Source organism: Mastigoproctus giganteus, chromosome 9 (genome assembly GCF_048544385.1).
Source record: "Mastigoproctus giganteus isolate SK-2022 chromosome 9, ASM4854438v1, whole genome shotgun sequence".
Classification (NCBI taxonomy): domain Eukaryota; kingdom Metazoa; phylum Arthropoda; class Arachnida; order Uropygi; family Thelyphonidae; genus Mastigoproctus; species Mastigoproctus giganteus.
The window spans coordinates 181827952-181844015 of record NC_143583.1 but is presented as its reverse complement, the minus strand read 5'-3'; the positions used below and the strand labels follow the sequence as shown (position 1 = coordinate 181844015).

The 16064-nt window shown below is 39.4% G+C and overlaps 1 protein-coding gene across 1 annotated transcript in view; it reads left to right on the top strand.

The window, feature by feature from the left end:
• Positions 1-16064, top strand: part of LOC150080926 (protein NDRG3-like) — a 274856-nt gene that overhangs the window by 76640 nt on the left and 182152 nt on the right. Inside the window, exons 6-7 of the mRNA XM_090380617.1 lie at positions 9684-9744; positions 10347-10511. Coding sequence (XP_090236743.1) covers positions 9684-9744; positions 10347-10511 — 226 coding nt within the window. The remainder of the gene's footprint in view (positions 1-9683; positions 9745-10346; positions 10512-16064) is intronic.

Below are 16064 nucleotides of genomic sequence, written 5' to 3'. Positions count from 1 at the left end.
GTGGAGGAGAAATTGTTGAAGATAAACACAAGAAAGGCACCTGGGGTGGATGGGATCTATCCAGTTATATTAAAGGAGGCAGCAAAGGAGGTAAGCAAACCCTTAGCCATAATTATGAGAGCTTCCTTGGACTCAGGGGAGGTACCCATTGACTGGAGATGTGCAAATGTGACCCCAATTCACAAAGGGGGATCAAAGGCTGACACAAGTAATTATAGACCTGTGAGTTTAACTTCTGTTCCCGGAAAATTAATGGAGGCACTGGTTAAAGAAGCACTGCAGGATCATCTAGACAAGACTTCAGTTATAGCTAGGACACAGCATGGTTTTGTTAAGGGGAAGTCTTGCCTGACCAATTTGATTGGATACTATGATGCAGTCACAAAAGAACTGGATGCAGGGAATAACTTTGATATTATATACTTGGATCTTAGAAAGGCTTTTGATACTGTTGCACATGGAAGACTGCTGCACAAATTGGAGCAGTGTGGCATTGGAGGCAAGTTGCTGCTATGGATAAAGGGGTGGTTGAGGGGGAGAAGACAGAGAGTGGTAATCAATGGACACTGCTCATCGTGGACTAATGTTATTAGTGGAGTCCCTCAGGGTTCAGTATTGGGGCCTTTATTGTTTTCTGTATTTATAAATGATATTGATGATGGTATATCAGGCTTAATGTCCAAGTTTGCAGACGATACGAAGGTTGGCAGGGTTGTCAAGGACACTACTGACACTATGCTGCTGCAACAGGATTTGGAAAGGTTGAGCAGATGGGCTTCGAGGTGGCAAATGAAGTTTAACATTGACAAATGTAAAGTACTACATATGGGAAACAGCAACCCCAGAGCAACGTATCAACTCTGTGGTACTACACTGACAGTGGTAGAGAATGAAAGGGACCTGGGGGTGGTGGTGCAGGCAGATATGAAGTTCTCTGAGCAGTGCAGACGAGCTGCAAGAGTAGCTCATGGTGTATTGTCAATGATATAGAGGAATTTTTCTAGCAGGGATAAGGAGGTGATTATTCCCTTGTATAAGGCAATGGTCAGGCCACACCTAGAGTACTGTATACAGGCCTGGAGGCCTCATTTCAGGAAGGATGTAGAGCTGCTGGAACGAGTACAGAGAAGGGCAACTAGATTGGTGAATGGGACAAAGGGGTTCTCTTACGAAGAAAGGCTTAAGTTTTGCAAATTACAGTGTCTGGAAACTAGGCACCAGCGGGGTGATCTGATAGAGGTGTACAAAGCCTTGAATGGTTTGAGCATGCTCAATGCTGATGGGATTCTTCCTCTAGCTCAGAAAAATCACCTGAGAGGGCATAAATTCAAATTGAGGAAAGACAGATGTAGGATAGATGTGCGGAAATTTGCCTTTAGCCAGCGGGTGGTTGGTGGGTGGAACAGACTTCCATCCCTTGTTGTGGAAGTTGATAGCCTAAATAAGTTTAAGGCTCAGCTGGACAGGTATTTCGAACGAACAGAGGGGTGAAGTGGAAGTGGTTATTTTTATTTATTTATGTTACTTTTTTTTTTTTTTTTTTTTGGCTGATGCTGCATAAGCTTGCTTTCTTGCATCAAATGCCTCTACTAATGCTAATGCTAATGCTAACTCCACTAATCACTTGGAGCTCTTTGACTTCCTCTCTTTGCAACTTGACTTTCTCCAGTCCAACTTTCCTAACAGTGAGGTAATTTTCTTTGGTGATTTTAATGTTCACAATTCCAGCTAGCTTCCGTTTTTTAGTCACACTGACCCAGCTGGTCGAGATGCTGAGGCTTTTGCAATTACTACTGACCTTGCACAGATTGTTCATTTACCTACAAGAATACTGGGCAATCCTAACCATACAGCCAACATGCTTTATCTTTTTCTCACAAACAACCCTTCTAAGTACATGGTTGAAGTGAGAGGTCCTTTAGGCACCTCAGATCACAACTTGGTGATTGTCTCTTCTCAAATGGAGCCTCTATCTCATGGCTATTCCCAGCGTCGTATTGTTTAATATTACAAGAATGCAAAATGGGATGACCTGCGAGATTTCTTTTCTTCTTTTCCTTGGTCGGATTACTGTTTCAAAACTTCTGATGCCAATGTTTGCTCAGATCGTGTCAGTGAAATTATTCTTCCAGGAATGGAATCCTTTATCCCACAATCCACTTTAAAATCTCTTCCTTTATCTAAACCTTGGTTTTCCAATAAATGTGCTAAGGCTGTTCAAGAGAAGAACGTTGCACATCGTAATTGGCTTGTTTCTAATTCTTCAGCTTCATTTTCTGCCTACACCAAAGCTCGCAACAATTATAAAGCAGTTATTAATCAGTCCAAACTAGAGTTTGAACAGGCTAAGAGTAGAAAACTTGCTTGTTGCCCTAATGGTAGCCGAGCATTCTGGTCTCTTGCCAAAGCTATTGGCTGCAACTTTTGCCCATCTCTGCTCCCACCTCTGTCCAAACCAGATGGTTCTGTTGTCACTTCAGCCAAGGATAAAGCTGACTTGCTAGCATCCCAGTTTTCCTCCAACTCATGTATTAATGATCTTGGTAAAACACCTCCCACCATTCCCAACACGCTCTATTCAATGCCTCCTGTGGTCTTCCGTCAAAAGAATGTCAGAAGGATTTTGACAAATCTTGATGCTAAGAAAGCTCCAGGTCCCAATGGTATTTCTCCCCTTGTTCTGAAAACCTGTGCTCCTGAACTTACTCCTATTCTTTGCCGTCTTTTTTCACTTTCTTATTCCAAAAGTGTTTTTCCTTCTGCTTAGAAATTTGCTCATATCCAGCCAGTTCCTAAAAAGGGTGACAAATCCTCCCATCCAATTATCGTCCCATTGCAATTACTTCTACTCTTTCTAAAGTAATGGAGAAATTAATTAACCGCCAACTCTTAAACTACCTAGAAACCTTCCATCTGATCAACGATCGCCAGTATGGATTCCGTCAATGTCGATCCACTGGTGATATTCTGGCTTATGTTACCAATTTATGGATTAATTCAATGGAAAAGTTTGGTGAAACACAAGCAGTTGCTTTTGACATCTCAAAGGCTTTGATCGTGTTTGGCATAAAGGTCTTCTAAACAAGCTTCCATCTTATGGTTTGCCAACTGTGTTTTGTAATTGGTTATCCAGTTTTCTCTCTGATCGCTCACTATGGGTGATGGTAGATGGCTCTCTATCTTCTAACTTCTCCACTAATGCCGGTGCTCCCCAAGGTTCAGTTCTTTCCCCCACTCTTTTCCTCTTGTATATTAATGACCTTCTTCCATTGACTGGCAATCCTATCCATAGTTTTGCCGATTATAGCACATTGCATTCCACTTTCCATTTTGAGAAACTTTGCCCCACTCAATCAGCTTCAACTTCTTGAAAATCTGCTACCAATTCCTTAAATGCCGATCTCCAGGTAATTCTCCAGTGGGGCAAAGACAACTTAGTTGCTTTCAATCCTTCTAAAACTCAGTCTTGTTTTATATCTCGCAAAAAGGATTCTTCTGCTCCTATGCTTATCTTTGGTGACACTCCAATTTCTAGGCAAAATGATATATCTCTTTTGGGGATTACCCTGACTTCTAATTGCTCTTGGCACAAGCACATTTACAAATATTGCTTCCTCTGCATCTAAAAAATTTTTCTCTTTCACTCTTGGCATTACTTTTCTTCCAAACAGCTGTTCACTCTGTACAAATTGCAAATCCCCCCTATCATGGAATATTGTTCTCACATCTGGGGTGGAACCCCCAAAACTTCTCTCAGGCTTCTTGATTCCATTCAGAAGAGGGCAGTTAGGTTAATTAATGATTCATCTCTAACAAAGTCTCTCCACTCACTGTCTCATAGACATTCTGTTTCTGCTGCATGCCTCTTCTACAGATATTTCTCTGGGCACTGTTCTTCTGAATTGGCTTCTATAATTCCCGCTCTCTCTTTCAAAACAGTCCGAAAATGTGCCGCCAACATCCATTTACTGTCCAACTTCAAACGCACAGAACCAACTTTTCATCTTCCTCGTTTATTCATTCAACTGCTGTTTTCTGGAACAACCTTCCTTCATACGTATTTCCTGAAAATTACAGTCTACAGAAGTTCAAGTCCAATGTCAACAAATATCTTCTTTCTTCTTCTCACCCTCCAATCCAAGCACGGTACTAAGTACTATTGGTTCTAATACCTCTCGTGTTTGGGGTTTACATAAAAAAAAAAAAACAACCCAATTACCATCCGTAAGCTACAAGCTGCTCATCGTAGCCCCAACTCACAGCTGATCTTTATAGTTTCCACATCAAGTTCTTTAGCAATCATCCGTAATTTTTGCTGTTTTTTTGGAGATTGGTGATATAATGCATTCAGGTTTTTTTTTTTTTTTAATTATTGCCTGCATGCCATTATATTTTAGAACATTTTCTACACAGTGAAAGCCTCGATGAAATTTCAAAATCTGCCAATATTTCATCTTCCTAAGGTTTATATAATATCTTAGTTGCCTCAATCCCCCCCACTCCTCTCTACGTTGCTACTGTCACTAGTTCTTTGAATATTGTGCAAAATGTCGGAATCACATGGGATATTTAGCTACTGTGACCATGTAAACATAGACAGGAGAAATTTACTGGAAGGTGTTGATCGATCACTTCTCCGAAAAACATATGACCTCTTGTGGAGTAAAGGAGAACCATAACACAGGTTGACCAGAGGCTATTATCTGTGTCAGGAATCTTCTTAATCTTCTGACATAGTGCGACTTCTAGGTATATGACTGCATAGGTTTTAGGGACACCACTAACATTGTGAAACGGTAATCCCTTTCACCCTTAATTCTTGCTTTCTAATTGCCTAAAGACCAGAGGTGAGAACAATGCATTCAAAGTTGTCTCTCGTAATCCGTCATTATATGGAAATCTTATTTCAATGAAAACTATTTTAAATGTAATTACCAAGAGGAATTTTTAAAAATTCGCTATAAAGAAGTTGGTTAAACAGAGGTCCAACTGTAATTAAATCAAAAATGAAGGAATTTTAAAATATATAACTGATCGATTGCGCTATTAAAATGCTGGGGATGGGGCTCCGCTCACCCCACCATAGTTTCGGCTCTCGATACTCAATAATTTCATCCAGGGCTTCATTTGTAAAATGATCGTCTCAACTTGGACTTGGACTTGGACTTGGGCTTGCAAATTTTAAAAAAAAAATAACAATTGGCTCTCGCAAGCCCACTATAGCTCACCACCAAATAAAGCAAATGAAAACTCTGTGATTGGCTGAATTTTTTTTTTTTCGTTCCCACTTACATTTCCAAGTTACTCCTTCAAATAACTTTGCAACAGATTTTCAGACCACAAATGAAAACAAAACAGAGACATATAAAAGGGTGGTAAACTGCATTATTCATGGCCGGCGACAATGTCCAGGTTCTGTTGGCTGTATAAAAACAAAGCAATAGACAAAGGTAGAATGTTGTTGTAAAAATGGCAAATGAACCTCAAAACCATAAATTTAATGAAACTTCATGCTTTGGAGTAATTGAAGTAAATGCTTTACTCTGCCTGGTCATGTTTGTTCTGCTCTTTGAACACCACAGGATAAACACTAACTACAGGAAGGGTTCCTCGCAATTTACTGATCAGTCTTAGAACACCATTGACATACACGAGCATCGAAGGATCTGTAATTTAGATGTGTCTCTGGTTAGCATAGTAGTAACTCATTCCTAGTCCTTGGAGTTTTTTGTTTCAGATAAAAAAAAAAAAAAAAAAAGGAAAAAAAAAAAAAAGAAGCCAAATCTTTACTTGAAACATTGTTCAAGGTTAAGACCTAAATCGATGTTAGTGGAACTAATGAGACTCGTTGCAGAGAAAGAAAATGCATGCAATGCATATAAACTATCAGGTGACACAAGCATATGGTAGATATAAGCTAGTCTGTAATGAAGTCACAAAGGAGGTTAAACAGGCAAAGGCAGGTTGGGAGAAATCCTTGGCAAAAGATGCAAAGAAAAACAGCAAAGAGTTCTTTTCTTATGTAAGCTCCAGAAGGAAGGGGATGAATCATATTGGTCCACTTGATATGGATGGTTAAACTGTTGATGATCCTGCTTAGGTAGCTGACAAACTGAATGAGTATTTTGCATCTACATTTACTCATGAGATAATCAGGGAGGGGAATGCCAGAAGTTTACTAAATTCTAACAGGTAGTAAATGATTTTGTAATAACTGAGAGCAAAGTGGAGGAAAAATTGTTGAAGTTAAACATAAGAAAAGCACCTGGGGTGGATGGGATCTAGCCAGTTATATTACAAGAGGCAGCAAAGGAAGTAAGTAAACCCTTAGCCATAATTATGAGAGCTTCCTTGGACTCAGGGAGGTTCTCACAGACTGGAGATTTATTTTAGATGTGCAAATGTATCTCCAATGTATAGAATGAAAGGGTGACACTAGTAATTACATAACAGTTAGTTTAACTTCTGTTCATGGGAAAACATCGGAGTAACTGGTTAAAGAAGCATTGCAGGATCATCTAGACAACACTGTGGGAATAATTGAGACATAGCATGGGTTTATTGGGGGGGGGGAAGTCTTGTCAACCAATTTGATCGGATACTATGATGTGGTCACAAAGGAACTGGATGCAAAAAATAATTTTGATATCATATAATTGGATTTTAGGAAAGCTTTTGATACTGTTGTACATGGAAGACTACTATACAAATTAGAACAGTATGGCATTAAGTGAGGTTGCTGCTATGGATAAAGGGATGGTTGAGTGCAAGAAGACAGAAAGTGGTAAGCAATGGACACTGTTCTTCTTAGACTAATGTTGTTAGTGGAGTCCCCCAGGGTTTGGTGTTAGGCCCAATGTTGTTTTCTGTATTTATTAATGATATTGATGTAGGTATATCATTCTTAATTTCCAAGTTTGCAGATGATATGAAGGTTGGCAGGGTTGTTAATGCTTTGGAGTGATTGAAGTAAATGCTTTACTCTGTTTGGTCATTGTTTATTCCTCTCTTTGAACACCATGGGATAAATGCTAATTATATGAGAGGGGTCTTCCCAATGCACTGATCAATTTCAGAACGTCATTGGCATATGCAGGGTCGAAGGATCTGTAATTTAGATTTGTCTCTGATTAGCATAGTAATAACTCATTCCTAGTCCTTGTAGTTTTTTGTTTTATATATATATATATATATATATATATATATAAAAAAGAAGCAAAATCTAGTGCTAAAATGACAACATTGGCCATAGCTAGACTGCTATGTGACAAATTTGTGTATTGTGAAACAAAACATATTGCTCTCTGACAATAGAGTATGCATACACACAAAAAATGTAAAATAAATTCACCAGTGCTAGAATAAAATCAAACTGTGTGTGTTTATCTGAAACATTTTTATTTGACACTGGTTTTTCGGAATATTTCATGACTATCTGTTTACTAATATTTATTTATGCCTGGCATCGGTTTAAACAATATTCAGGTGGCCAATCACTGGGGTGATAAGAATGTGTTACCTTTAATTAAAAAAAATTGCTCATTTATTAATGAAATTCGTTAATTGTCTCAAGAAATGAATCTGTCCTCCAAATTTCATGAGCCCCTTTCAAGCATGGGCCCCAATGTGACTGCATTAGAATAGTTATGCCACTGCTTTGATGCCTTAAATGGATCGAGAAAGCTAAATGTTGATGGCATCCTTTCTCTTGCTCAGACAATGCATATAATAGTTTTAAATTTAACTAGTTGTACATACACCATCTTTCTGATTATGGCTTAAATAGTTTAATCTAGATCCTTGTCTTCACCATTCTTGTTTAGTGGTGATATAATTCTACAGCAGTCACCTGTGGGATATATGCATATGTCTCTATTTGCACATGGTTCTCCGTCTTCTCCAACAAATTGCAGCAACCTCCGTTTTGGATGTATGTGCATTATATCGTCTCTTATCTAAGTCCGGGTCTTCCGTAAATGTCGTGCGCACATTCATTGTTGGATTCGCCTGGGTTATTTGATGATGAGAGTTTATATGACTCAGCAAATGGGTTAACTTATCGCAGTATCTTGTCCAATTGGCCATACACACTTGGTTTGATTGTTTTTCAAGCCGTTTTGTTGTTGCTTCAGCTATATATTTTCGATTCTGCTGAAGCAGAATCGAAAATATATAGTTGTCCATATCCTGGCTTATTTGCCTCATTTGGATAAAGCAGTGAGACCAAATGGTAAATCTGCCGTGTTTTCTAAAACGGTATGGACCATTTCCAGGCGGTGATTTAATCTCTACGCCCATTGATGCACATGCCATTGCTGAATGGGTCAAGTGAAACCTTTCCATCATGATAGCATTTAGTGTATTTATTCTATGTGCTTAACTCATGTCCCTAATGTCTTGCATTGCAATGCTCACATTTATAACACATATTTCCTATGTCATGCTCTTCTACATTGCAGCTTGTTGATTATTCGCATCCATTACTTCTATTTGATTAGCCCTTTTTCCCCAACTTCTCATTTTGAATCTTGCTTCTCTTTCTTCAATGTTTTCTGTCCATCTTTGTGGTCAGAATCTCGTTTCAATCTCTTAGTCTATTAGATCTCTCCTCTAATGTTTGATTAGCATTTCTTCTACATTTTCTCAAAGTTCCTACTGTTCAGCCATTTTTACACTTAAAACTTAGAACGGTTTATTAAAATTGAAGACAGATAAAATAAAAAGTTAAAATAAACATACATCTATAGCTTTCAGGCATAGGTTGCCTTTTTTTATGTGCTGTGTCCCATCGTGTTAATTTTTTTGGTTTTCACATGCCTATGCAATTGATGTTAATAGTTAAATATATGAAAGTGCACAGCTTCGATGGCTCCTATATCCCTGGAAGTCGACGGCAAAATAATGTAAGTACTGTTTTGAAATATAAAGGAATGCTCATCCTCAAACCTCTAAGCCTAACTGCTTTGGACCACGTGGTAGCACTAAGCCTTGTGCTTTCAAACCTTGCCGGGCCAGACTCTGCTGCCTCACAAACCATCAACTGCTCTGCAAAAACTCTCCTCAGGGTAACCAACAATGTACATTCCTGTATGAAAATCTCAAAATGAAATATCAGAGGGGATGGACAGGTGATGTGTGAAGTGTTTGTTTTTTTTTTTTTCTTTTCTTTTCTCTCTCTCTACTTGTGGTGTATTAGCTTTTTTCTTCTGATCATTTGCAATACTGTTTTGCCCTCCCCAGTGGTAATTGAAGGAGAGTCGGATAGAGTTCAAGGCAGAATTGAAAATTTATCTTTTAGTAAATGGCAAATTGTAATTGACTGAAGGGTCTGTGCTGATACAGAATACTTTTGCTACCTTACATCATCATCATTTAGCCTGATAAATACAAATTTATTTGTATTATTAAATCATATTCATACTAATATATTGGAATACAATAGTAATATAATCCAAGATTTACTGAGCCTATGAAAAACTGCTCTCAAGTCCGCATGACTCCATTTGACCTGTGGTGGTATTTCATGTAACTTTCTTTTTTATGCCATTCCTTTCTGCATTGTGTATTATCTGTTCTGATTTTCAGCTCTGTTGCCATTAGTCATTTTCCATTTACAGGCCTACAAAGTGACAGTTTACTTGTAACCACCTTGTATATACATCACAATTTTTTCTGTTTTCTAGACTGAAGCATTTTATTGGATTTGGTGTTGGAGCTGGGGCTAACATCCTTTCAAGATTTGCTGTAAGTATTGCTGTACCCTTAATTCATTAATTCAAAAAAAAAAAAAAAAAAACCCAACATAATAATAATATTAAAGCGATTAATTATTGTTCCCAACTTTGAAGTATAAAATAATGATACACTACTTTTCAAAATTGATTTTTTTTTTTTTTTAGTTTACATATGAGATGTATACAATATAGCATTATAAAAATATCATTTAATGAAAGCACTTTATATGAATATTGGACCGTATGGAAAAAATTTAAAATATTCTCACAAAATGAGTGCCTTTTTTTTTTTTTTGGTAGTTGTTAGTGCATGGCTTCTGTGGCCATAATGCACCTCCCAAGGTTTTTGCAGTACTTTGATCAAAGCCAGAGGCGGGAATCGAACCAGCGACCTTTGGGTTGCCAGGCAGGCACTTTACCCGCCCGGTCAGCTGAGTGCCTTGTATTATGCTTCCTAAAAAAAAAAAAAAAAAAAAAAGTTAACATCACAATTGGAGAAGTGATCCAGAATCATATCAGATATCTGTAAATAATCACATACTTTTACTTATGCATATGTGAATTTGCATAATTTCTAATCTTATATTTTTGTAATATTTTGTTTGAACATAGTTACAACATCCAGATTGTGTGGATGGACTCTTTCTAATAAACTGTACTTCTACTGCTGCTGGTTGGACAGAATGGGGTTACCAGAAGTTAAATACAATGTACTTAAGAAATTCTGGAATGACCTCTTCGACTCAGGAATATCTGATGTGGCACCATTTTGGCAAGGTATGTTATGAGAAATATGCAAAAAAACTGTTTTTATTTATATTTCTTCTTGCATCAGGTATGTACAATATTCATTGCAATAATATATTTAATTTTAGAAGAATATATTTTAGTTTCTGTTTTTCCAAGCTGAACTATATATTTCAAATATGGCAGCTGAACTGCTTCATGCTCTTCATGTCGTGCATTTTAATATATAAATCTTGAAAAACTTTAGCTTCTAGATTAAGTTTTTCTTTTTTTATGTTGCCTTTAGGTGTGTTATTTATATATATTTTTTTTCTTGGCATCATCAATTAGCATTAGCATTAGTAGAGGCATTTGATGCAAGAAAGCAAGCTTATGCAGCATCAGCCAAAAAAAAAAAAAAAAAAACCCACTTCCACTTCACTCCTCTGTTCGTTCGAAATACCTGTCCAGCTGGGCCTTAAACTTATTTAGGCTATCAACTTCCACGACAAGGGATGGAAGTCTGTTCCACCAACCAAGCATCCGCTAGATAAAGGCAAATTTCCGCACGTCTATCCTACATCTGTCTTTCCTCAATTTGAATTTATGCCCTCTCAGGTGATTATTCTGAGCAAGAGGAAGAATCCCATCAGCATTGAGCATTCTCAAACCATTCAAGGCTTTATACACCTCTATCAGATCACCTCGCTGGTACTTAGTCTCCAGACACTGTAATTTGCAAAACTTAAGCCTTTCTTCGTACGAGCACCCCTTTGTTCCATTCACTAATCTTGTTGCCCTTCTCTGTACAGCAGCTCTACATCCTTCTTGAAATGAGGCCTCCAGACCTGTATACAGTACTCAAAGTGCAGCCTGACCATTGCCTTATACAGAAAAATTCCTGTATATCATTGACAATACACCATGAGCTACTCTTACAGCCCATTTGCACTGCTCAGAGAACTTCATATCTGCCTGCACAGACAACCCCCAGGTCCCTTTCATTCTCTACCACTGTCAGTGTAGTACCACAGAGTTGATACATTGCTCTGGGGTTGCTGTTTCCCATATGTAGTACTTTACATTTGTCAATGTTAACCTTCATTTGCCATCTCTCAGCACATCTGCTCAACCTTTTCAGATCCTGTTGCAGCATCATAGTGTCTTTGACAACCCTGCCAACCTTCGTATCGTCTGCAAACTTGGACATTAAAGCATGATATACCATCATCAATATCATTTATAAATACAGAAAACAATAATGGACCCAACACTGAGCCCTGAGGGACTCCACTAATAATATTAGTCCACGATGAGCAGTGTCCATTGATTACCACTCTCTGTCTTCTCCCCCTCAATAACCCCTTTATCCATAGCAGCAATTTGCCTCCAGTGCCACACTGCTCCAATTTGTGCAGCAGTCTTCCATGTGCAACAGTGTCAAAAGCCTTTCTAAGATCCAAGTATATAATATCAAAGTTATTCCCTGCATCCAGTTCTTTTGTGACTGCATCATAGTATCCAATCAAATTGGTCAGGCAAGACTTTCCCTTAACAAAACCGTGCTGTGTCTGAGCTATAACTGATGTCTTGTCTAGATGATCCTGCAGTACTTCTTTAACTAGTGCCTCCATTAATTTTCCTGGAACAAAAATTAAACTCAGAGGTCTATAATTACTTGTGTCAGCCTTTGATCCTCCTTTGTGAATTGGGGTCACATTTGCACATCTCCAGTCTGTGGGTACCTCCCCTGAGTCCAAAGAAGCTCTCATAATTATGGCTAAGGGTTTGCTTACTTCCTTTGCTGCCTCCTTTAATATAATTGGATAGATCCCACCCACCCTAGGTGCCTTTCTTGTGTTTATCTTCAACAATTTCTCCTCCACTTTACTCTCAGTTATTACAAGATTCTCTAGCTTACTGCCAGAGTTCAATACTCCTCTGGCATTCCCCTCGCTGAATAACTCCTCGTGTGTGAATGTCGATGCAAAATATTCATTTAGTTTGTTAGCTATCTGAGCAGGATCATCAACAGTTGACCCATCGATATGAAGTGGACCAATCTGATTCATCCCTTTCCTTCTAGAGTTTACATAAGTAAAGAACTCTTTGTTGTTTTTCTTTGCATCCCTTGCCAAAAATTTCTCGTAATCTGCCTTCACCTGCCTAACCTCCTTTGTAACTTGGTTACAGATCAACTTGTATCTATCATAGGCTTCCGTGTCACGTGTTAATTTGTATGTATCCCATGCATTTTTCTTCTCTGCCATATGTCTCATTAGTTCATCTGACATCCATTTAGGCCTAAACCTTGAACAATATTTCTTAGTTGGTATGTAAAGCCTAGTAGCTTCCAAGATAAGTTCTTTGAATGCTTCCCATTTTGAATTTGATGTTGATAACATTATCAGTTGGTCCCACTATATAGAATTTAAATACTGTCTCAGTCCATCGTAGTTGCCTTTACGAAAGAAATAACCCTTCCCTTTACCCCTAATGGTAGTTATCTCTTTGAGTAAATCCCACTTCAGCACACTGTGATCACTGCCACCTAGTCGTTCATTTATCTGCAGATTCTTAATGCATGAAGAATCACTACTGATAATGAAATCAAGTGTATTACTCCCTCTAGTTGCCTTCCGAACATGCTGACGTAGAAAACAGTCATCCAATAAATCCACAAAAGCCTTGCTAGTGTGTGAGTGACCAACACCCAAATTCCAGGCAGTATCTGGGAAATTAAAATCCCCCATTATAAGACTCTCTGATTTACTGGCCCACTCTATTTCCCTGTACAGTTTCTTATTATACTCATCAGAGTCATTAGGCCTATAGCACACTCCTACTCTCAATTTTGATCTCCCAATGCTTATGCACACCAAACTGACTCGACACTGCACTGTCCAGCAATGTCGACTGGCTTCACTTCCTTGGATTTTATGTATTTCTTAACTAATAGCATAACCCCTCCTCCCTTCCTATCCTTTCTGTAGACATTGTACTCCTCAAATTCCAGTTCTGCATTCCTTATATCTGTGTGACACCACGTCTCTGAAATCCCCACAATATCTGCCTTTGATGTTTTGAGCAATACCTGAAATTCATATGAACATAAAGTAAGAGCTTGGAGGTCATTGGTGTCTACAGTTGGAAATAGTGACCCATTGGGGACTTTTATACAGGGTATCTCAAAAATACACAGCATAACTTCAGGAATGAGTTGCTCATATGTAGACAATAAAAATATTTTATATTAACATAGTTCCGGAAATGCTTGGTTTCCGAGTTTTGAAGGTCTGTATATGACACTTAACTGTTCACATCACCTTATAGTAATTGTTCAAAATGTCCACCTTCTGCCTGAATACCACTGGCAGAACATTACTCGCGCAGGGTAATTTGCTTGTGACAAGACCTGTACCCGTTGCAGATGGTAAGGATAGAGTTAGTGTTCTCACAACACTCTCCAAATAGTTGAACATTGAACAGCCAGTTGCATTGCTATTCTGTGTGTGCTGATTTCGGGACTGGCATGCACAACCCCCTCGACGTGGGCACCTGTACGTGGTGAGGGGACCTCCCAGTGATGCTGCTGGTCTTCCAGATTAGCATCACTGGGATCTAACGCCCATACCTTGGTTCCAGGGTTATATTGTTGCAATCTGGCATGTGCAGCCGTGCGCCGCGACCCGTGGAATTCGGAAAGGGGGATCCTGGTAGTTGAGGGGCCCAGCCTTAATACACCACTTTGGCCCCTGCTTCGACAAGATGGGTGGTCCTGGACCGGCCCGACTGGGATCAACTGGCGGGTGGTTCTTACTGCTAGGGTCAACTGCGTTCCAATGTCTCCCTCCCTTTGGTCTTGGGACAGGATCAAGGCTTATTGGAAACGTGGGTATGGTGCTCCTAAGCTAACTTGGCATCCCATTCTTCGTGTACGCAGTACCTACTAGTTCACAAGTGGGCGTCCCCTCATAGGTGAGGTACTTAGGGAATCTGAAATTTTTATCTTACTCATATGAGTAATTTAATTCCTATTTCTTTTGGGGCCCCAACAAGGCCCCCACCTAATCAAGATGATGACGCGGAAAACACCTCTGCAAAAAGAGCCAGGACTGAGGATACACCACCGCCACCACCATCAGTGACACCGCTTTTCGTCATTCTCCATTCCACCGGAGAGCAGTCATTTGGAAAGATGTCACCCTTCTTTATCCAGAAAGGATTAGAAGGGTTGGGAGGTTCACCAAAATCAGTTAAATGACTGCATTCTGGCGACCATTTAGTTGAAGCTTCCAGCACAAAACAAGCTGAAAAAATCTTGAACTCTACATCCATAGGGGGAATACCTATCACCATAACCCACCCACAAAACTCTGAATTCTTCACAAGGTGTTATATCAGAGTGGGACCTTCTTCATGTTTCTGAAGAAGAGATCTGCTCTGAATTAAAAGACAAAGGAGTGACAGCTGTCAAGAGAATATCGATACAGAAGGATGGGAATCTACCCGAGTTCTTATCCTCACGTTTAACACCCCATGGCCTCCTAGTTCCATGAAGGCAGGCTATCTAAACTGCCCAGTGAGGATTTATATCCCAAACCCACTGCAGTGTTTTAGATGCCAAAAATACGGCCACTCACGAGCATCTTGTTGTGGTAACCCTGCCTGTGCTTGATGTGGTGTTAAAGACCACAAGAGCAAGAAATGTTCAGCTCCAAAACCGATCTGTGTCAATTGCCAAGGAGAGCACCCCGCCTACTCTAGAGCATGCCAGCGGTGGAAGGATGAAAAAGAAATCCAAAAACTGAAAACAGAGCTGAATATCTCCTACCCAGAGGCCAGAAAATGTATCCAACCAATAAATAGCGGGAAACCTTCATATGCCCAGAAGGTTTCTTCTAAGTGCACTATCGGTATGCAAACTGAAATGACTATACCACCAAGAGAGTCATTCACTCCAATTGCATGCTATTTATTGAATTCACAAAAGCCCATCAAAAAAACACAATCAGCTGCTGCCACTATATCCGTACCTCCTAGTGCTCCACCACTACCAAAACCAAGTGATAAAGAAAGCCAAAAAGTTCAGAAGAGTCACCCGTGATACCAGAAAAAATGTGTGTAGAGAATAAGGAGATACCGGATGAATCAGTCTTGGAACTCTTTGCGGAGGAAGAAATGGACACGGGACAGCGTCCATTCTTCCCCAAAAAAGATAAATCCAAGACTGACAAAAGTAAGCCCTCAGCACCTTGGAAGCCACCTGATGGACCCACCAAGCCAAAATAATGGCTAAATTCTTACAATGGAATTGTTGTGGATTCCGGCAAAATACTGATGACATCAAGGCCCTCCTGCAAAAGCACGAGACAGTTTGCTTTTGCTTGCAGGAGACATATCTAAAGGCAAATGATAACCCCACCATGCATAACATAACTTTTTTTCGTAAGGACAGAATTGCAGATGGTCCTACTTATGGAGGAGTGGCTATCCTTGTGGGCAACCAGACCCCCCAGTTCATAGCCTCTTAGAGGGCATCTCCCCATTTTTATTAAAAACTTTTTAGCCAATCGAACTTTCCAAGTTCATGTGGGATCCTCA